Source organism: Ostrea edulis, chromosome 8, assembly GCF_947568905.1.
Source record: "Ostrea edulis chromosome 8, xbOstEdul1.1, whole genome shotgun sequence".
Lineage (NCBI taxonomy): Eukaryota > Metazoa > Mollusca > Bivalvia > Ostreida > Ostreidae > Ostrea > Ostrea edulis.
In genome coordinates, this window is record NC_079171.1 from 10,150,041 (window position 1) to 10,174,789 (window position 24,749).

General features: G+C 35.3%; 1 protein-coding gene and 1 long non-coding RNA gene across 2 annotated transcripts; one reads left to right on the forward strand and one right to left on the reverse strand.

Annotated features, from left to right (window-relative positions):
- Window positions 1-1,099: 1,099 nt before the first annotated feature.
- LOC125661110 (uncharacterized) lies at window positions 1,100-12,343 on the reverse strand. Its single transcript, XR_007364650.2, has 5 exons — window positions 12,190-12,343; window positions 9,592-9,662; window positions 4,571-4,652; window positions 1,810-1,880; window positions 1,100-1,205 (listed from the first exon to the last, which is right to left on the reverse strand). It is a non-coding gene; the product is annotated as an uncharacterized LOC125661110 (long non-coding RNA).
- A 5,835-nt stretch (window positions 12,344-18,178) lies between these two features.
- On the forward strand, window positions 18,179-24,538 carry LOC125661107 (uncharacterized). The gene is made up of 3 exons (XM_048893002.2): window positions 18,179-18,415; window positions 18,694-18,814; window positions 24,363-24,538. Exons 1-3 carry the CDS (start codon window positions 18,310-18,312, stop codon window positions 24,484-24,486), a joined length of 351 nt encoding a protein of 116 aa, XP_048748959.2. The 5' UTR covers window positions 18,179-18,309; the 3' UTR covers window positions 24,487-24,538.
- The last annotated feature ends 211 nt before the right edge of the window (window positions 24,539-24,749 follow it).

Below are 24,749 nucleotides of genomic sequence, written 5' to 3' on the forward strand. Positions count from 1 at the left end.
CTCTAATCTGTTAATACAACCTGGTGATTTAATAGCACAATCAAAACACACATTTCTATATGTCCAGAAATCTGTAATATTCACTATTCTATTTAAATAGACATTTTCAGAATTAGTATTCTTGAAGTAATATAACTTGGTCAGTTACTAGCGTCACGTAACTACGAACCGTGCGATATCTAACTCCGGACACAACAAAAGTCCGGACTTTCCCCAGCCCTTTGTTAAGAATACAAATAAATAATGGGATTTTTTGCTCACAAGGTATGCATCACAACAAAGCTGTTGTAATTTTTAAAGATATTTTATCTGTGGCAAAAAAACCCCAAAAAACCAAAATAATAATAAAAAATAAATCCGTTTTTTTTTCGACTTTCATTCCTAATAGTAACCCCACCATAATCCTATGGGATAAATGAATCCTTTTTCTTTTTGTTCTAGGGGATTGTGACTCCCATTTTCGCGGCAATTTTTGTTCAGTTGGCTGTATACAGAAGCGTGTTTCGACTGCTTATTTGATAATGCATTTTCAGCAACAGGGAATGAAACTGATTTCTATGGAGGAATGGAGTACGTCACAAGAACCTGTGTTTCGTGGGTTCCCTTGGGGGCCCCCCATATATAGATACTCTTGATAAATTGAAGAAACTTATCGAATATACACATTCAGCTTTGTGATATTTTTATTATACTTCTACTTGTGTAGAGTTTTCTATACTTATTTCTGGATAAATATAGTGTGACCGGTCAACAGGGGATGTTTCTCATCCTAGGCACCTGATCCCACCTCTGGTGTGTCCAGGGGTCCGAGTCTGTCCTACTATGAATTCTATATTGCTTATAGGAGTTATGATGAGATTGATCACTGTTCGTTATCTTCACCTTTTCACGTACTTGGTTATTTCTGTGTTGTACATGTATCTATACTTTTATATCTACCTTCTGTTCATTTAAAGATAGATTAAATAATGGCATCCAAGGTGCAGATTTTTAAATATTTGTTAATTAAGCGTCCCATTTAGAAATCAGAAGAATTTACCGGACAAATAGGACTCAATGTTTGATACCCTGTATAGATTAAGAAACTCTCAACTCGGTCTGTAATGAATGCTTTATTGAAAACACCCGACCAGAGGAAACGTGGGTTCACCTAGTAATGGCGATTTATGCCGTAACAACTTCCTGGCCGGAACACAGCTACCCCCCTGTAAGGAGCAAAATCATGAATGTATTGATATTGATATAATATATACATATAGATATTATTCAGATGTGCATAATAAACAATTAGCTTCGTTCTATGACTCCATATCCCCACTACAGTGTTAAAGTCTCCATGTGAGTGAAAAATTATCGAGTGGGACGTCAAACAATATGCAATCAATCAATCAATCTACCTTGAATTCACGTTGGACACCCCCCCCCCCCCATCAACCCCCTTACCTGGCAAACAAAATAATTAAGAAAGATATTTAAAATTAGCTACACCATTGTAGTTATTACGGTATATTACGAATTGATGTTGATGTATCAATCTTTATACTCGAGTTAATTTTAGGAAGGAGCGGCTTTGGCTGCATGTGCGCAAGCGCACACCAATATTTAAGATCGTGATTGGACGCACAGAAAAACCACCGTACGTAAAAATGCGAGCGTTTATTAATTTTCAAGGTCAACTGTAAAGGTCTAGGTCGTTAAGTGTCCCCAATGTTAACCCTAACCCAATGTTAGGGGATGTGAAACCCGTGTTAAACCAAATAACGTAAAATTGAAGATTATAAATCCTGATATGATGTTTAAATGTCTCACCTGCACCGTGCTAAACATATGTTCCGCCGCTGGAACAGGGGCACTCCCCCTGACATCGTACAGAAACCCCGCTACAGAAGACGATAATGACGATAATGACGTAGAATTAGAAAGAACCAATCAATATCCTGCCCCGACATCTCATACTTAAACATAAAAACCCGAGTTACACAAGTGTTAATGAATACATCTTCACAGGAGCTAGGATGGCTGAAATTGAGTGACATGGCGAGAACTTAGCTCATTAAACCAAATCAAAAGAAGGGTTTTCGTAAAATTTAAGGTTTTTTTAAACTGTCAGAACATAAAATCCAAAACACATGCGTTGTGGTGATGCGGTAGGCGAAGTGAAGGACATTTTCTAACTTTCGTGGTGGACTAGTAGATGTGAAATTTATTTATCAATATATTAATCTAGTGTATCTCTAAAATATTATTTACTAGAAGCCATCTCATTAAAATGTGTCTCCAACAAATAATAAGAATATCAGAAGCTATTTCAACATATTATTAGGATATCAGAAGGTATTTCATTAAAATGTGTCTCCAAAGTATAATTAGAATACCAGACGCTATCACGAGACCCTCCAATATCTCAACATAGTGTATCTCTGAAATATCATTACAAGATCTCAACATAGTGTATCACTGAAATGTCACCAACCTATCAGAAGCTATCAGTGTAATGAAGACAAATGTACAAATAGATTTTGAATTTAACGGATACGTGCATGTACATTATATATATATATATATATATATATATATATATATATATATATATATATATATCAGCGGAAAAAAGAAACTGTGCACTATTTAATGTATGAAAAAATGATAAAAATAACAATGAACAAACTTTATTTTTTTGTAATACTGTTAAGAAATGTATTCTTTACAACATTTCATAATCCAATATTGTTAACGTGGAATAACGTCAATTTCAGCACACTCGAAAGAACTGGTATTCGAACTTGAATTAACAAAGTCAATAACGCGTGTGACCACCATTTGCATTCACGCATGCTTGACAACGGCGCCTCATTGATGCCACTAAAGTGTTCAGAAATGCTTGAGAGATGTTGTTCCAGATGTTGGTTAAAGCCTGGCCTCAATCAGCCAATGTCACTGACTGATTTGGTAAACAGAGTAGACGTGCTTCCATTTCATTCCAGTCATGCTCGATCGGCAATAAATCGGGGGGAAACAGCTGGCCAAGGCAAGACATTGATATTCTGTTGAACAAAAAAGTCTCTGACTACACGTGCAACATGTGACATTGCGTTGTCTTGCTGCAGAGTGATGTGATTTTGCTGTCTCTGTATGAAGGGTATCGGAAGGCGCTGAATAATTTCGTCTGGATAGCGTACGCCGGTGAGATTTCCATTGACAATTTGTAGAGGGGTCCTTCCACGTGCTCTTATGCCATCCCAAACCATAACGCTACTTCCACCGAATTGTCGACGTTGCACAACACAAGCGTCCTGGTACCGCTCTCCAACGCAACGTTACACTCTACAACGGCCGTCACTGCTATCCAAATGAAATCTGAATTCATCAGTGAACAAAATATTGGCCCAGTACTGTATTCTGAATCGCAGATGTCGTCTGCATCACGCTAGTCTAGCGATACGATGACGTTGAAGCAGTATTGGGCGCACCGCTGGACGTATTGGTCTGCTGTTGTGCTCGTGCAGACGATTACGCACAGTTCTTGGACTGATTGGTCGAAGTCCAGGAATGCTACGAGCAGTCAAACTTGCTGTCTGGAAACGATTTCTCAGGTGCACAAATCTAATGTGGTTGTCCTGTCGACGCGACGTCACACAAAGACGCCCAGAACGTGGTCGATCCCGAGTGTTACGAGATTGTTGGAAACGTCTCAATAATGACTGGATGGTGTTCCGATGAACTCCAAAGTGTCTTGCTACGATATTTTGTGCCAATCCAGCTTGAAGCATCCCAACAGCCCGATTACGTTGGTTTTCGCTGAGTCGTGGCATGACAGAAGGGTAAATTTTGTCAAAACTAAAGTGCTTTCCTTAACGAATAGTGTCCAAACAAACCTTTTACACTTCTTACGCCAAACAGTATTGGCCAGTAAAACTCGTGCGTACGAACACTTCAATAAACAACATGTGTTCACTAGCCATGAAAAGGTCCGTGCATCTGAGTCGGGTACTATCCGATATTGTTAAAAAACATCACCTTTATCGATTGTTTACATTTTATAAATAAAAACAATAAATATAGAAAATTATACTAAATTTTATAATGCACAGTTTCTTTTTTCCGCTAGTGTATATATATCCAATAATAAAAGTCAAGAAACACAAAACTCGAATAACATTTCACTGTTAGAGCTTTCGGCTTTAATGCCTCTTCAGACAGTTATAAAATGAAATTATTTCATTTTATAACTGTCTGAAGAGGCATTAAAGCCGAAAGCCCTAACAGTGAAATGTTATTCATAATTTCATTTTATAACTGTCTGAAGAATCATTAAAGCCGAAAGCGCTAACAGTGAAATGTTATTCGAGTTTTGTGTATCTTGACTTATTATTGGATGTATTTACTGTATTAAATACTGAATTCTTTTTACAAACTCTCTCTCTCTCTCTCTCTCTCTCTCTCTCTCTCTCTCTCTCTCTCTCTCTCTCTCTCTCTCTCTCTCTACACTGCTAATTCCGCATAATACATATTTTGTTTTAATTCCAGCTGTTAAATGAAAAGCATTGTTTGTGACATGCGTGTAACTTACGCGCATACGGCACAGCCCGAGTTTGTGTACGTTCGACCATTCCATCCGCATACAGGGTCCCAGTATTGTAAGCAGACACAGCCTACAAAGAAAAGGCACTCATTCATTCCCCTATCCCTTAACTTGATATCAACAATATCTGCTTATTAGAATTGCGAAATTCAAAACATCTATATGAATATATTTGTAATTCCTGATCTTAAAACTTCGCAAAAGAAAAACAAACTGCATTGATATCTACTTACTAGTTTAATTTAATCAATAATCGAAAAAAAAATATTCATAGATATTGTCACCTTTTAAGATGTATCAGATATACACACCACGAAACAAAGAGAAGTATACGTCACCAATAATAATATACACAAGAGAAAATGCCCGATCATAGGAGTTGCATGTATTTTCCTTGACAGCATTTTCATGATTATATACATAGGTGATTAATTATCTATAGAAAATGTAAACCTTTTCAGCACGAGATAGTTTACCATTTTTAGGTTACCTGAGTAGATAGGGTAACCCTTTGCATTTGGTCTGCTTCCGGCGTCGTGCGTCGTCAGTCTTGCGTTATCAATTGAACATTTTTAACTTCCTCTTGATAAATACCATTCCAATTCTTTCAAATTTGGTATGAACCATCATTGCGACAAGAAAAACATAAACTGATTTTGGCTACGGATAACACCGTTTACCTGATCAGGATGTAGGGCTTACAGCGGGTGTGACCGGTCAACAGGGGATGCTTATTCCTCCTAGGCACCTGATCCCACCTCTGGTGTGTCCAGGGGTCCGTATTTGCCCTACTCTCTATTCTGTATTGCTTACAGGAGTAATGGGGTTTATCACTATTCGTTATCTTCACCTTTCATTGTAAATTTCAGAACTTCTGCACTCCGGAGGCCTTAGGGGCGGGACAAAAACTGCCAAAAAATGACAAATTTCAAAACACCTTCTTCTCTACAACCGCATATCTCTAAAAAATACGAAATATACACTGTGATGTAGAGCAGGAAAACCTCTACCAAAATTGTAAATTTCATGACCCCCGGGGTAGCGGTTCTGATTCCATGGCGGGGCAAAATTTGGTATGTCTACTTTGTATGCATAAAACATTTAGATAATATCTTCTTTAATGCAAGTGATACTAAATTGAAACTAAATAGGTACTTAGAAAGAGTATGTTGTCCTTTACCAAAATTCTTCATGATCCTAGGGGTATGGATTTGGTTCCATGGTGGAGCCAAACTTATCTTAGTGATTATTGACTTTATCAATTGAAATAAATCTTTATGTTTACAAATACAGTATAAAAACTAAATGCGTATTCAGGAAAAGCAGAACATTTAATACTTTAGCTGAATATTAGAATTTAGCTTAGGTATTCACATCAGGATTTATTTCTAGATTTCGAAGCCTTTGGGACTTGTGGTACTTTTAACTAACACTCGGGTGACCGATACAGCCTGCGTGCCTCTTTGTTGTAGCCAGAGAAATTTTTTTGTACAAAAGATATGTATTTCTATCATGTACATAGTTTATTTTATTCAAGAGTTTGTAAAAAGCATATATTGCATCGCGTGGGGTTGTGTTTGAGTATTTGTTTGTTTCACGTCCCGTCGAAAATTTTTCAATCCTATTGAGACGTCACCAGCTGTAGGTGAAGTATCACAAATTTTAAACCTATGCTTAGCACTCAGGGCCGTAGCAGTGTGGTTTTTTTTTGCCGCGACACGGAACCTCAGTTTTCAAGGTCATATCTGAAAGACCTATAACTATGACTCTCACCTCTAAATGCCCAGCGTTTGGTAAAGAAGCAATCACTACCTATGTTTACGTCTTAGGTTTGATGTAGTCATGGCATGAGCGGGGTCGAACTCACGACCTCATACGCTCTACCAGTGAGCTACCGCGACCGGTTTACTATACGCTCCATTGACACCATTCATCCGCCGCGGTGGTCTAGAGGTAGAGCGTTCGCCCCGCAAGCGGAAGGTCGGGGATTGAATCCGGGCCGCGACGGGCCTAAGTCGTTAAAACAGGTAGTGACAGTTCCAAACGCTCGGCATCAGGTGTGAATGTCACGTGTCCTCGGGGATGGCCTTAAAATGGATGTCCCTTGTAACAGTGAGTGTGGTGCGCTAAAGAACCCTCACTGCTCAATGGCCGAAACCGCCGAGCAAACGTCTAAATTTGAAGCCCTTTACCGTTATTGGTGACGTCTCCATATGAGTGAGAAATTCTCTCGAGAGACGTGAAATAATATACAATCAATCAATCAACCCATCACTTGATTCGTGCTGTTACTTGTAACGTTTTTCAATGGAACGAAGAAAGATATGCTGAAATGAGCATCGAATTCCTGATTTGTATAAAACTTTTGAAATTATTGAAAGTCCAAATAGGTGGCTTGATAGATTCGTCGATGAATTTACAGAAATACTCAATACTGTTTTCAACACATACTGTTGTAGTAGGGTTGGTTGTGTTGACAATATAAATATTTCGGTCAAGAGTGAAACTTAAATTTTGTTTGATGTTAGATGTAAACATTTATATATTAATTACCCTAATGCTTTAGGTACATTTATATGACTAGAATTATGACCAATAGGGAAAATTTTACTCGCTTAAGAAAAGATGATAAAATAATTCATTTAAATATGCATTTTTTTTGTTATGAGATGTGAAGGAAATAAGCGTGATTACTTGCGTGATAATAACACAAGGGACTTTTACAGAATATTCAGAGAAAAAGGTATATTAGGAGTAATCTTGCAACTTACGACTTTTTTCAGCATTTTAAGGATGTTTGTAATAATAATGGTTACAATGAACCCTATTATTTGAGGAAGAATTTAGATACGAGTGTAAGTGATACAGTTTTTCCTGAACTTGATAGAATTGACTGAGGATGAGGTTCTACGAGTATTAAAAAGTTTGAAAGTTAGAAAAGCTACAGGTTAGATAACTCATTTAATGAATATTTTATGTTGTACTCAGTTTTAGATTCAGGGGCATTTCCTAAACCTTGATATCCTGGAATTATTATACCGACTCACAAAAAAGGGAAATGTGAACGAAACATTTAACTACAGGGAGATAACTCTGATAAGCAATTTAGCTAATATTTTCACTACAGATTTAAATAATAGATTGATGGAATGGTCTTCAGTAAATGCTATTGTATCTGACGTACAGTTTAGCACAACTGATGCTATTTTTGCTTTGCATGGGCTTTGCTTTGCATTACCTCAGCAAGGGACAGAGACTATACTGTTACTATGTAGATGACAATTAAAAAGGCAAAGTTAATAGGAACAGGTTATTCTACAAATTAGCCAAACGTGGTGTCACATGAAAACGTCTGAATGTTATTCGACAACTTTACAGTGAAGCCAAGTATGTGTTAGATTTAAGTCTGACTTCATCTCTACGAATGGTGTAGTGCAAGGGGAAACATTGTCTCCTGTTCTGTTTTCTCTCGACATCAATGTTTGTTGAAGGTGAACTCCTTTCAGGCATACGTGAACCAACTCGACTAAGAGATTTAGCATTGCTTTGTATGATGTAGAATGTATGCTGACGACACGGTTTTAACGGCAGAGAGAAAGGAAGGTATCCAGAGTATATTAGATAAATGACACGTTTACTGTGACAGATGGGATATTGATATCAATGTTGCAGACACGGAAATTGTTATATTTAGAAACTTAGTGTTAACAGGTTTTATATGTTTATCATTTTTGCTGTTTTCCGCCACATTCAACAATTTTTCAGTTATCTGGTGCATGGTACCCAGTTTTTATTGGCGGAAGAGAACATTCAGATGCAATGTACCTGGGAAGAGACCACCGATCTTCCAAAAATCAACTGGGAAACTTTCTCACATACCCACTTACCGGTGAGTCGTTTTAAAATTATGGATTTCATATTGTATACAGATATATAACACCCCCTACATACACACACAGGATACAAACACACATATTACACGAATAACATACAGATATATAACACCCCTACATATACACACAGAGGATACAAACACACATATTACACGAATAACATACATGTATATAACACCCCCTACATACACACACACAGGATACAAACACATATTACACGAATAACATACATATATATAACACTGCCTACATACACACACATGATACAAACACACATATTACACGAATAACATACATATATATAACACTGCCTACATACACACACATGATACAAACACACATATTACACGAATAACATACAGATATATAACACCCCCTACATACACACACATGATACAAACACACATATTACACGAATAACATACAGATATATAACACCCCCTACATACACACACAGGATACAAACACACATATTACACGAATAACATACAGATATATAACATCTCCTACATACACACACAGGATACAAACACACATATTACACGAATAACATACAGATATATAACACCCCTACATACACACACAGGATACAAACACACATATTACACGAATAACATAACGAGGTACTTTCTCATTGTAGAATAGGTATACCTTTAAAGGGGTATTAGCTGTGAAAGTGATGGAAACCATTTTCTCTCTCAATATCTCTCAATGGCATAGGAATATGTATTAATGACTAACAAAACATCTATTTTGTACACAAAACAAGAGAAAGTTCATGCAACTACGTCATATGTTTGCTTATAGTGTAACGAAATAGATAAGGAAGAATTGTTGTCTTGGAAGACAATAATTATTTAATCACCAAAATTGCATATTCAAATGCCTACTTTGAGGTTAAAAAGTGTTTGAAATAGTTAAATACTGGTGTTATTATTCAATCGTCTCCATATGAGTGAAAAATTATCGAGCGAGACGTTAAGCAAGATACAATCAATCAATCATTGGATTCAATTTTGGTGACAAATGACAACCAATGCCCCTTTAATTGACGCTCAAATATTGCAACCGGGTTCTATTAAACGATATGCACTATTTTAAATGGATTTGGCTTACCGTTCAACTGGGCGTTAACTGTGGTAAAAATCAGTAATTGCATGAATACACAGGCCACGTACTTCATGTTTCTGAAAATGAAATTGAAAAAAAAAAAAATTACATAATTTTGTGAACAGATGTAAACACAAAGAGATATAGCGTGTATTCAGAATATTTGATCTGATATATTTTCTCTGTTTATATAGAAACTTTTTTTTCAATGTCACAGATCAATTCTGTTTACATTATTGCGTTGATACTCTGTAATAAACTGATGAAGTAAACAAAAAAAAAAACAAAAAACAAACATATTTGGACAAATTACTTAGTTTTATATTATATGCATACTTTTTTGTGTTACATATTTTTATGAAAATTATAAGAAAATCATACGTTATTTCCCCACAAACTACACGGAGTCTTACTATTTTCTGTCTCGATAATTAAATTTCAAAATTGTTTAAGGCATGTGTACCATAACAACTAAAGACGTGTATGAAATACTTGTAGGTTATAGACTTTGTATGGGAAAATGTGTCGACCGAGTTTTTTGGCGCGTAGACGGACCGAGCTTGGAGGTCCGTCGGCGACAAAAAACGAGGTCGTCATATTTTCCCATACAAAGTCTATAACCTTTTTATTATATACTTTCAATTTCATTTAGAAACTAACAATAATTTATTTTTAACAATTTCTTTATTGGTTTAACTGAGTAAAAGATGAAAAACACAAAACAAAATAGAAAATTAACGACCTAGTAATTTGCTTGTGTATTGATTGTGACGTAATGTTAGCGGGCCGGAATGTTTCCGGGCATATATCGTGTGATATATGCCGGCAAACTTTTAAAGACAAGAGAAGAGATGAAATTGAAAGTTTATAATAAATGTATTTAAAATCCAAAAAGGTAATGATGACAATTAAAATAAAGAAACAAGTTACGAAACTTTTCATTAATAGTTAGTTTTGTTGGAGATTATTTTACGCCAAGTTTTAGAACATTTGCTATGGAGATTAAATAATGCTAATTAGAGTGAATGCCATATAACACAATCGCATCGGTAGCCCTCCCGCGACCTTTCTAATTTGCAACGAGTAAATAATGAAACCATACATAAAAAGACATATTTAAAATTGGGAATCAACCTCCTTAGCAGAACGTTTAAATCGCTACTCACGCCTTGCCCCCACATTTTAATTCGCAGACCATCCATCTCCTTATAAAACCTTAATACTTTTGAAGAACTTGTGCAACTGTATCAAATGCTCGATTTTTAAAGTCTAAAGATGTCCAAATGTACATAATTATTTCACGCTAGTCAATAATGTCGATATCTAAATTTGTACATAATTATTCAGTCAGTGTTAATATCTATATATGTACATAATTATTCAGTGAGTGTCGATATCTAAATCTATACATAATTATTCAGTGTCGATATCTAAATATGTACATACTTAATCAGTAAATGTCGATATCTAACTCTGTACATAAATATTACATAGTCAATACTGATATCTAAATATGTACATGATAATTCCACGCCCGTTAATGTTGGTGTATAAATCTTTACAATATTAGTCAATGTCGATACAGATCTAAATGTGTACATAATTATCCAGACTCAATGTAAATATCTAAATCTGTACATGGTTATTTCACAGTCAGTGTCGATATCTAAATTCGTACATAATGATTCAATCAGTGTAAATATCTATATTTGTACATACTTATTCAGTCAATGTAGATATTTAAATCTGTACATAATTATTTAGTCAGTGTTGATATCTAAATATGTACAAAATTATTCAGTCAGTGTTGATATCTAAATCAGTGCATACATTACTTATTCAGTCAGTGCTGATATATAAATCTGTACATAATTATTCAGTCAATCAATGTCGCTATCTAAATCTGTACATAATTATTCTACAATCAATGTCGCTATCTAAATATGTACATAATTATTTTACAATCAATGTCCTATCTAAATCTGTACATAATTATTCTACAATCAATGTCGCTATCTAAATCTGTACATAATTATTCTACAATCAATGTCGCTATCTAAATCTGTACATAATTATTTTACAATCAATGTCGCTATCTAAATCTGTACATAATTATTCTACAATCAATGTCGCTATCTAAATCTGTACATAATTATTCTACAATCAATGTCGCTATCTAAATCTGTACATAATTATTCTACAATCAATGTCGCTATCTAAATCTGTACATAATTATTCTACAATCAATGTCGCTATTTAAATCTGTACATAATTATTCAGTCAATCAATGTCGCTATCTAAATCTGTACATAATTATTCTACAATCAATGTCGCTATCTAAATCTGTACATAATTATTCTACAATCAATGTCGCTATCTAAATCTGTACATAATTATTCTACAATCAATGTCGCTATCTAAATCTGTACATAATTATTCTACAATCAATGTCGCTATCTAAATCTGTACATAATTATTCTACAATCAATGTCGCTATCTAAATCTGTACATAATTATTCTACAATCAATGTCGCTATCTAAATCTGTACATAATTATTCTACAATCAATGTTGATATAGAAAAAAAAAAATCAAATATTCCTACCTGATCTGCTGTAGTGCCACTGGAAATGTTCAGTTTTCCCAAACAGAAGCCACGAGTTTTATACAAGAGTTTGATCCTGTTTCACTTTTATGATCAAGCTGAAACATGGATATGAATGTTAAAATTGTCTCTTACAAGTCGACATCCTGTTTGGACATATGATGTCTTCGCTGTTGTAATCATTGTTATAGTGTTTTATATATGATTGCATAACCACGAGGCACAAATAAAAGGTTAAAGGTCAACCTCTGCACTGCTTCATCTTTACATAATCATGAGTCACTCTCAGTTTTTGCCAGGTCGAATTTGAAATGTTTCATTAATGAAATGATTCCTAGGATGGGTACGTATTTTTTTATTCGGCAGTGTATGCGACCTTTTATCCCGTTTAAAAGAAAGACAATTTATCGGGGAACATTGAACAAATCTAAATATGTATATTTGCGACCTTCATCACCCGTTTAACAGACAAAATAAAGACATTCTGTTATTCATATTTATATTTTTATGCATTCTTTTAAAAATATAAATACTTTCAAGTCCGTTAAAATATAGATATTGTTGACCAGTAAGTTAACTAAACGTAACAGCTGCAAATCACGTGACATTTACTCGTCTCTATATTTGGTAATGGTTTCCATATTTGATTAATGGTAAAGGGAAATAATCCAAGAACAAACTCTAGACTTATATAATAGATAATCGTATTATATAGGTAAGCATGATTTATTATTCTAAATTCAAATATGGGGTAAAAAATAAGCCAGGAAAGATCATTTTCAACACTTCGAACTAGATCGCGGAGTTCGCGGAGTGTGTATATTCACACGTAAACAGGCGGCATTAAAACCGGATGTATCTAGATAGCATTGGAACAAACTGTGACGTCAAATTTGCAAATGACAAGCTATTGATTTCAACAGCAATTAAGCAGGATACACAGAGTGAATGCAAATGTTTATAATATGAGATGGTAATTAAGAGTTCTGATGAAATGACAATCCACAGCGCGGTTTAGCTTCCATTTAGTTCTATATAGCGGCCTAGCCAGACATGTCTTTGGAATAAAAAAAAATACAAGCAAACTTTTAACATGGTTGATTTTGATATTGATGAAATAGTGAAGATAACCAACAGTGATCAGTCTCGTGATTTATATAGAATACAAAATAAAGAGCAGGACAAACAAGGACATTTGCCTCAAGGTAGTAAGCATCTCCTGCTGATCGGTCTCATCAACCGTGGGTCCTATAGCTTATGACAGAAAGAGTCAGTTCATGTATCATGTGATCATTACATGTATGTATGCACAAGCTAATCTTTTAAAAAGGATTAGAATGCTAGCGCCATATTTATTGTTTACTATGGAAAATGATTAATTAATTTTAAAATTCAATCATGGTACTTTGAATTACTTTGAGGAATTTCTACCACGTGACTTCAGAGAAACTGACAAATACAGAAATGTTCCCGCGGAACGTCTGATGCAAAAGAATTTATTCTAAGTTATTCTAAGTCGAAGCTAACACAAGTGCATCGTCCATAGCCTGCTGTTCTAATACGGAGTTATTTTTAGTCGAAGGTTTATCGATCGATCGGACAAGTGCAAACTGTGTTTTATGCTGGTTGTTCTGCAAATGAAGTTAAAATTTGAAGACTAGCTGCATTGATTATTGCTCAATCAATTATTTCAATCATGTTCTTGTGTAAAACAAATACAGGTCTTTTTAGGCCACTTGTACAAATAGCACTGTTCGTTATCTTCACCTTTCATGGAACATATCTATTAATTTGTTTACGAAATAAAAATCAGATATCTGTACTTGCAAATTTTTGTTTTAGCACATTTGTATTACTGGTGTAAAAAATTATAATAATCAGGGATTCAAATGGAAAAGATTTCTGTTCTATATAATTCCCAGTATGCCGCACTATGGCACCCAACCATGCGCATTAGCTGCAAAAACACTAACTTATATATGTTATCGCCCGAGGGCGGCAGCAATCATGTGATCCTCCGAGCTTCATAAATCATACATGTATGTAGCAATTTCAAATGATATAAAATCCACTTATGATGAGTGTTGAATTAAAAAATACATTTGTCATTGCTAATGAACCAATTCCGTTAAGAAATAGCGAGCTCAATACGTCGCAGTTGATGCCCTTTAAGGAGGTAAGTAGTGTAACAGTGAGGGTTCTATGCCATTCTATTCTGAGGAGCCAATGAGGTCACCCATAACAATAGCAACACAAAGGTGGATAATCCCATGACGTCATAATTTGACGGGGACCAAGACGATGAGGCGCATGGATGAACAATAGAGAACAAAATGGAGGATCATATGATAAAGACCGAATATGAGAGGGATCATAGGATACAATCATTTACAATACAACTAAAAATAGCATATCTAAGGAGTGAGTGTACATGGATACTATTAACCAATTAAATAATTATATCAATTTTTTGTTTTCTAGTTCGCCGTTTGTCCATTATATATGTACAATTCGCATGTAACATGTCTTCTGTATGGTGCATCAGTTCTTGACTCAATCCATGTATACGGATATGTCACGAAAAGTATTTCGTATACTATAATCGTGGCAGTCCTCGCAAAAATCCCATTATCATGTAATTTTATCCACTGTTGCACATACTTTTATTTCGAATTCACTGGGATATATTGAATCCACCTATGAATGAAAACAGACAAAATGTCATCGATATATCTGAATGTCGAGTTGCAGGTTACAGCAAGAGAGTTTTTCTTCTCATGTAGAAGGTTTTGAATGAATTCTGCCTCAGAGACCACGAAGGTATTGTCAATGAGGAGCTCTAGTCTATTTTTAATTCAAACTTCAGAATACCTCTGTACGGAATCAGTGTTGTTAACACACTAGATAGGAGAGGGGTTTTCTAATAGTTCCGGAAAGGACTTTCAAAGTTGCCAGAACTTATATCCAATGCTTTTGTGTATTTATGTAATAAGATATGTTCAAATCAAGAGGTAAATACAAATATTTCCTTTTTCCACTTTTGCTGAAGAAAAAAAAACTGTTTATGATGCCAGGAATGGTCGAGTAAAGTGTTGAAAAGTTATACGCTTTGGTGTTGTTGATTTGAAGAAAAACTTTTGCTACCGCGTATCTCAATTTTACTAAAAGTTTTTAAAGACATTTTTAGAATTCGCATTTGATTTACACCACTTCTGGGAGATGTTATGGCACGGCACGTTTGAAGTTGTTTCTTCCACAGCGGTCAATATTTCCATGAGGAGCAAAGATTAGAAATACAGCATAAATATGGTAACTCGTATACATCAAACCCATTGACTGGGGTATTAAATGTGTCTAAAACTGAAGCATGATTTTGAAAAATTTCATCTTTTGAAAAGACATTTAGAGTATATCAGTACGTTTACCAATAAGAGAATTTATGCCAAAGTCGTTTAAAATACAATCGTAATAATGAATCTTACAAACAAAGACAATGTTGTTACAATATTTGTCAGCTGGAACCAAAATATATTCGTCATGAAACCTATATAATTCTTTCATCACTTATAGTTAACTAAACACAAAATGACAAATGGTACCCACGTTTGCTTTAATATGTCTAATACGAAATTTTGATATTCCTCTTATAGTTTTTAATCTATTCTGACAATGTATCAGGTTCTTCTGAGCTATAAGATTGATCACTGGTCGTCATCTTCACCTATCCATGCATAACAATGGTATCCATCTAACAAATTCTATAAGAATGCAAAATAAAGAGTAGGGTAAACACAGACCCCTGGACACTCCAAAGACTAAGCATTCCCTGTTGACCGGTCACATATGTCGTGAACCTTCTATCTTGATCGAGTGAACGGAGTAATACGTAATCAAAATTAGAATATATATAAATCCTTAGATTTGCTATATCAAAATATAGATAAAAATATTCTAAATTTTACAGTGATCTACCAAAAATGTTTAAAGTAGAACCCTTATTATACGCAAGTACTTAATGTCACGAAATCACTCACAAATGTCATTATGCGTAAACATGCATTCATGAGTGACTTGTGTACATGTATCAAGAAACTTGATATGTGTGTTTCAGGAAAATAGAAATAACTTTATTTTGCGATTGGCTCTTCTAGCTAAATTTTGAGATGATGAATTCCTTGTATACATTTTGGAATCTGCAGTAGATATATGCTATGAGAAAAAATACCCAGAATGAATAATTGTTTTAATTCTATTTCCGAATTACAATGTACTAATACATTATATTTAACATGACTTTCCAGGGTTACGATTCAGTGTTTATAAACTAATTCTAAAACGTCTGTGGGTCAATTACAACAAAATCTAAACATGAAAAGTGAAGATTACAAACTGTGATGTATTTCATAAATCCCATAAACAAAACTAAATTAAGTGTTGGGGAAACATCACTGTAGAAATTCATTTCAAAATTAAGGATTATCTCCCTCAGGCATACCTCTTATCCTTGAACGAATTTGATTCCACTTTTTTGGCACACTGTTTTTGCCTATAATAGCTCTAAAACTTCATTGTTATTTCGGATTTCAAACATTTCGGTTGAGCATCACTGAAGAGACATAATTTGTCGAAATGCGAATCTGGTGCATCAAAATTGGTACCGTATAAGTTTTACATTATAACCCCTGGGTCGAGTCCTCTGCTGGTGGACTGTTAGTCCCCGAGGGTCTCTACAGCCCAGTAGCTAAGTACTTCGTTACTAGCTTGAAAATACGGATGTATATTTAATTGCTGTTATAAAATGTAGAAATTCATTTCAAAATTAAGGATTATCTCCCTCACGCATAGCTCTTATCCTTGAACGAATTTGACTCCACTTTGGCACACTGTTTTTGCCTATAATAGCTCTAAAACTTCATTGTTATTTTGGATTTCAAACATTTCGGTTGAGCATCACTGAAGAGACATAATTTGTCGAAATGCGCATCTGGTGCATCAAAATTGGTACCGTATAAGTTTTACATCACAATTGTTGAAAATTCTACAATATCATATCGTTATGCCTACACAGACCTTTTATCTAGAACACATTTAATTCCATAAAGAATACTAGATTAAGAGTAGGACAACCACGGGCCCCTGGACACACTAGATTAATTCTTGGTCTAAATCGGTCTAGCAAATCGGCCATTCCGAGATCTGAAACATCACTGAGACTCACTGTGCCAAAAAATATACAAAATCTTTTGGAGAGCGCACGTTCAATTGGGCTGTAGTCAGTTTGTGGTATGACCTTCCGAAATATATTAGAGCTTTCAAATACATTCACACTTTTAGAAAACTATTAAAATCAACTTTTTTCCCCAAATGGCTTTCCCTGACTTTGAAGCTGTAATATTTCAGTAATTACATCTAGTTTATATGTCTGACATATTCATAAAGATATAAACAATAAAATGTCTTTGTTTGTTGTTTTATCAGTCGATGAACCTAACAGTCATTGCAGAAAAAATACATAATCAGCCTCATTAAGATAAAGCAACAAGGAAAACACATTTCATTGTCTAAATGCATGACAAAGTCATGGTAGCATTTTACTTTGGATAATTACAAAAATGCTAAACATCTGAAACTACACATAAACACTTTATATCGGTGTCAATTACAAGTAAATACAATCTGCATAAACAATTTCATTTATTTTCAAGTGATTTGACATTACAAAAGCGTAAAATAATTTGTAGTAAAACCAGACAGTATGGATCTGGAGCACGAATTTCAGGATTAAAGATACAAAACGATGTGTAAAATTTCGGTTTCCTAAAACAATTGTCTGGAAGTAATATGTCTGGATTACGGAAGTAATAAGTCCAGATTACTGAGGTCATATGTCCGGATTACGAAGGTAGCGTGTCCGCATTACGGAGGTTATATGTCCGCATTACGGAGATCGCACTCTACGACCCTGCTCTAACTATCGATATTTGCACCAGGATTTAACGTGTTGGATTATTAGGTACATAATGTATATGAACTGTTAAAAGAATGATAAGAGATAAGAGACTGTACATAAATTCACTAGTACTGTGTGTTTGGTAAAAATTTGAATTATTGCTCTCTATCATGAAGCCCATTGTCGTGGCTGCGATGCTGATGCTTCTGTTCATTGATGTCTGTGCAGCGCAATGTATGTCGTATCAAAGGACACCTCCCCCACCAGGGTCCAAAGGTGAGAAAGTGATGATGTCAATTTCTATTAATATATCCTATGTATTTATATTCTAAGAGGCTGAAGGGCGTGACTCGGAAGTTGAAGGGCGGGACCACGCTGTTTTCATAAAGACCCACTTTCGGTATTCACTAGATCTAAGTTTGAAGACGATCATTTATCATTTACTTATTCCCCTTACTCCGTTTATCTTATCAATATATATTAGTATTTGCAAGTTTTGGCCAGGGTTGAAAATACGCATGCATAATGTTTTCTTTTCTTTTTTTCCTTATCAGTACCTAGTGAGGACCGCTGTAATCTACCCGACCTTGAACTTGAACCGGGAAAAACCTACACAAACATGACCACTTGTATGCAATGTCATTGTGCGGGGGACCTCACAGCCTACTGTTGCTCGTAAATATTATATCTATATCTACTTACGACCTCTTACAGCTAAGACCCCGTGAGGACTCGGGTTAGAATAGGTCCTCAGTACCTCTTGCTTGTCGTAAGAGGCGACTAAATGGGGCCGTCCTTCGGATGAGACCGCAAAAACCGAGGCCCCGTGTATTTTCGAGAAGGACATTGAACAATATTCAATCAATCAGTCTTACAACTAAGAATATTATGCTGTAAATTACCTTCTTTTAGCGAGTCCTTGTTTTAGTGAGGATGCAATGATGTAGTCATTTATCAGAACCCATGGAGATCCGGGTTAGAATAGTTCCTCAGTACCCCTTGCTTGTCGTAAGAAGCGACTAAATATGAAAGTCCTTCTGATGAGACCGCAAAAACCCCGAGGATCCGTGACACAGCAGGTGCGGCACGATAAAGATGCTGCCCTGTTCAAAAGTCGTAAGCACCGAGCGTTGGACTAATATTTCCAGCCCTTTACCGGCAATGCTGACGTCTCAATATGAGTGAGAACTTTTCAGGAACAGCGTTTAACAAGATACAATAAACAAACGACGGATATTATTTATTGCTTAAAGAGGTTCCCACCTGAAATTTGGAGTAAGGTAAATTTTTTGGAAAGTGTATTTTTGATTTCTACATTGCATGACAATTATGGAATTAAAATGGAAGAGTGAGTTCACAATGCTTGTTATTGAGCTACAGTGTTTTAAACATGAAATTTTACACTAACATGTATTCAATTAAATGTGATTTGACTGTTGGTATCAACACAAAATAAGAAACACAAATCAATCAAATTACATAAGATAGATGCAAGATTAAAGATTATTATCTCCCTCATGAATAGATAGGGCCTCAGAGGCCGAGTGGTTAGAAGTCATACGGTCTCTCACCTCTGTCGGCGCAGATTCGAATCCCAATCGCGCCGGTAAGTGAGAAAGTTTCCCAGTCTACTTTTGGAAGGTCGGTGGTCTCTTCCCAGGTACATTGTATCTGGGTTCTCTCTTTCATCAATAAAAACTGGTCGCTACCATATAACTGAAAACATTGTTGAGTGTGGCGGAAAATAGCAATCAACCAATCAATCAATCCCTCATGCATAGCTCTGCTCCTTAGACGAATTTGACTCCAGTCTTTGGCACTTTATTTTGTATCTTCTTACAAGTTTATTGTTATTTCGGATTTCCAATATTTCGGCTGGAGCATCACTAAAGAGATATTACTTGTCGAAATGCGCATCGGGTGCATCAAAATTGGTACCGAATAAGTTTTACATAATCATGTATTCAAGGAATACATATTTAAAAAAATAATAATACTTGTGAGGAAAATAGATATTGACGTTTTTGCACTTGAGATACGAAAAATTCACGATATCAAATTCGAGTGTATAAAAGGGCATATTAAGATTCATGTCAATTTCTAAAATTTCACATAGTTTTCAACGTCTTTTTAGAATTTCAAAGGGAGGTTGGAGAAAATTCTGAATTTTTATACAAAATTTCAATTAAATAATTATAAGCTTTCTAAAGAATCGGTGAACTGTTTCAAAAAAATATATCAACTAAATCGATAAATTACAATATTTGAACTAATTCCGAGTCTCAACTACTTGTATCATAAATTAAAAAAAAAACTAAAATACACGTGTACATGTAGGGGTATACAAAAGGATATATATTGATTGAAACAGAAACTGTAATATCATGCAGATTTAGAGCTTTATGATTAATTAATCCTTCCGCCATGAAACATAATCCCAGCAAAATCTTTTCAAACTTTGAACGAACACAAACATTTTCAACTGAATAGAGTTCAGTAATAGATGTGTGATTTGTTTTCACCAATGTGATCGGCACTGAAGTTGTAGTATCCTGCGCAGTTGTGCTGAAAAGATCATAGCCAATTTTTTTAAGGATGTTAGCTCCCCAGCATAACTGCGCAGGGTGCTTTACCTGTGTAGATAATGGTTCCATACAATACTTCCTCTGTTGTCAAATATATCATACATTTACTACTTAGACATCAGTTGAAAATTGTATGTCGATTCCAATTTTAAAAGGGTTTGCAAAGGAGTAAATTTTATGGCGTAATGATTCTTTCATTTAAAAAAATCTAGATTTTGTGTTTTATCTAACATATCGCAAATGATATTATACCCTAGCCATGAATTTCAATTGTGTAATTATACCCGCACTTTTTAAAGAAAATTTGGGTATATTGTTGTTTTTCTGCTCTGTTTGAAAGCTTGTCACTTAAACTCCATCTACAGTGTAAGGCATAGTCACATGATATTCTAACAACTGAACACTGCAATAAGATCAGAATTTTCATATTGGCTCTAGGGGTAAAAAAGGACAAGAAAAATGACGTTTTCTATAATAACGCTTGTCACTTGAACTACATCTACATTTTAGGAGTTGTCATGTGGTATTCTAGGAACTGAACCGTAATGTCCTGTAGATACCCAATAAGGTTTCAGGATTTTCATGTTGGCGCCGGGTGTCAAATAGAGGCAAATAAATGCCGTTTTCAATTATAAAATGGGTCCTTTGAACTCCGTCTACATTTTATGAGCAGTCACATGATATTCTAGCAGCTGAATAGTAACGTCCTGTATATGTGTAATAAGGCTTCGGAATTTTTATATTGTCCCCAGGTGGCAAATAGGGGCGAAAATGGTGTTTTCAATCCTAACACTTGTAACCTGAATTCCATCTACATTTTAGTTGTACTCACATACTATTCTAGGAGCTGAAAAGCAAGGTCCAGTAGCTGTGCAGTAAGGTTTCCAAATTTGACATCGGTCAATTGGGGAGGGGGGACTTGACATTTTCTATCATAGCACTTGTCAGCTGAACTCCATCTTCATTTTGAGAAGTATTCACCTGATATTCTAAAAGCTGAACATAATTTTCATATTGACCTTAAAGGTCAAATTGGGACAGAAAAATTACGTTTTCTTTCATAAAGCTTGTCAGTTGAACTCCACCTATAATTTCCAAAGACATTTGTGAATAAAACAAATCCTGGTTCCCAGAACTCCTCTTAGAATTTATTCAGTAGCTGTATTACCTATGGGAAGTAGTTAGTGGTGTCCGATACGGCGGGTGTGATCGGTCGACAGGGGATGCTTACTCCTCCTAGGCACCTGATCCGACCTCTGGTATATCCAAGGGTCCGTGTTTTGTTCAACTCTCTATTTTTTGTAGTGCTCATAGGAGTTATGAGATTGATCACTAATCGTTATTTTCACCTTTCACGTGTCATGGAGTTTCGGAATCTTCATTTTCAAAGCAGTAAGTTTACATAATTTTCATTTTTATCCTGGGTTTTAAATTCTGGTAAAAAACGACGGGAGTTTTTTTGTTGTTAACAAAACAGCCCAGTTTTCAGAATTTCTCTTACATTGTATAATCATTCTTTGGAAGGTAATCGGTTGTGTCCTATAAATATGCAATGGAGTTTCAAAATTTCAATTTTACTCTGGGATCAAATAGGAGGGTCGTAAAGATTCGGCTTTTATATATATAAAAACCCGATTCCCAGAACTCATCTTACATTTTACGAAACAGACAAATCACAGTGTAGCTTCATTGCTAATTACACACGTATGACAGCGAGTATATTTAAGGACAAACGTTTGTATGTGGGTAACATTGTCTTATGACACAATGTGGTTTATGATACATATGGTGGAGACTTTGAACTAATTCATCTCCTGTAAATTTGTTGATTTGGTTTATATGCTTTTGCAAACAGAACGTCAATTTTCGAAATCATTTATGCTGATTTATCTGTAATTTGCATGAAGATTCAACATTTTGTCCAATAATTCGACAATTTGAGATATAACCCCTATTTCTGTTAGTTCCATCTTAGATTTCAAGGCGAGGCTTTGTGATCATGATTGATGTGCAACTTGAAACATTGAAAACACTCATAATATGCTTTTTTTCAACTCTCAAATTATTTTTGATGAGTTGTTTCGTCTATTAAGTGTAAAAAGGTCATACTTTATTTCCAGTTTACTAGTATTTATATCTTTGTTGTTAGTAGTGTGTATGTTGATTGATTGGCTGGTTGTATCTTGATTAACGTCCCGCTCGAAAACTGTTCACTCACATGAAGACGTCACCATTGTCGGTGAGGGGTTGCAAAATTTAGGCCTATACTCGGCGTTTACGGCCTTTGAGCAGGGAGGGATTTTTATCATACCACACCTGCTGTGACACGGGACCCCTTTTTATTTTTGCGGTCTTATCAGAAGGTCCCATTTAGTCGCCTCTTACGACCAGCGAGGGATATTGAGAACCTGTTCTAACCCGGATCCCCACGGGATTGGACCATAGAAGTTGACATTTACGGGATGAAGTGTATATGCATTTGAGATATTCTTTAAGTTGTGCTGCTTATGCTGTGTTGACAAATCGAAATTATGTGAATTTATCGTGTGTAAATTTTCAGTGCGAAAATCTAGAATTATTATACTGTAGCTCAACGAAAGGAATACAAAATAGAGACATGCACAACCACACACATTTTTTGTTCTTGATTTCATAATTGTCCTGCAATTGCGAAATTAATGACACACTTCCGAAACACATATACATTACTACAAAACGGACGTGCGGACCTCTTTAAATCGTCTATATTTGTGAGTTCGTTTACGAGATGTCAATGTTCGCGATTGAGAAATCTCGCGAAATAACCCCAAACATGATTTTCTTGGTAATAAAATGCAATTTACAGTACCATTACATATATTGTCTATGAAAAATGTGAAAATAACAAGCAGTGGTCAATCTCATTAATCATATAAATAAATTTACAAGAAGGGTAAATACGAGCCCCTGGATACATCAGAGGTGGGGTAAAGTGCCTGGGAGTAAATATGTCTTGTTGATCGGTAAAACCCACAATGAGCCGTGTGTCCTGAGTAGATAAACGGAGACATCCGTAGTCAAATCAATATGTAAGGAGCAAACTAACAAACAATTAATACGAAACACGTTAGACAGCATTCGACATGGTTTTAAACGTGTAGATAACGAACAGTGATCAATCTCATAAATCCTATAAAGAATACGAAGCTACGTGTAGGGATAAATCTGTACTGCTGGATATACCAAAGGTGAGATCATGTGTCTATTATGTTTGGATTATAGGCAAGGTCATGTGACTAACATCAAAACCAACAAATTAAACTAATTTCAAATTTCGTACTTTGACATTCGAGTTTCATATATATCCCGGAGTCCTTGTTTGCTCAACTCTCTATTCTGTATTCCCTATAGGAGTTATTAGATTGATCGTTTTTATCTTCATTTTCTTCTAAATACCGATCGTTTGGCGAAGAAACAATCTTTAAATGTGTTAACGTCTTGGGTTTGAAGCTGTCATTTAACGAACAAGGTTCGAACTCACGACCTGCGAGTTACATTGCGAACATTCTATCACTAACCTACCGCAACGGGTATAAACAGACGCTGCTAGTTTGTACCTACATACAGTAATATAACAGACTTCTTTGCTTGTTTTTTAGATTGTTATTGACCTATGCTGTACCAGAGGACTGCGTCGTCGTTACGAAGGATTGCGTACAGAAAGTTGTATATAAGTCAGATGGATCCCCATGTCAACCGATATCAGCGATATCCAAGAAGTGACGTCAATAAAACTAAATGTTCTGCTATATGACAAGAAGAACCTACCAGCCTTGTTATTTGTTTATCTTAGTATTTGCTAAACCAGGGTTTTCTCATCATTGTGCAGTATTAGATATTTTAGATATCGTTCTGTGCCACAAAATATCCAAGAATTGGTATAAATTAAATGTGGATTCGAAATAATTTAAAAAAAAAACTTTTAGTAAATTTAAAATCGCAATACTTTTTTCTCAGATGAGCAATATCAAAACGTATGACTTTTC

What these genes read in the sequence shown, in the direction of transcription:
- LOC125661107 (XM_048893002.2), top strand. Translation starts at nt 18,310, where the DNA reads ATGAAGCCCATTGTCGTGGCTGCGATGCTGATGCTTCTGTTCATTGAT. An exon ending in TCCCCCACCAGGGTCCAAAG is followed by an intron (nt 18,416 to 18,693) that starts GTGAGAAAGTGA and finishes TTTCCTTATCAG; the next exon opens with TACCTAGTGAGGACCGCTGT. An exon ending in CTCACAGCCTACTGTTGCTC is followed by an intron (nt 18,815 to 24,362) that starts GTAAATATTATA and finishes CTTGTTTTTTAG; the next exon opens with ATTGTTATTGACCTATGCTG.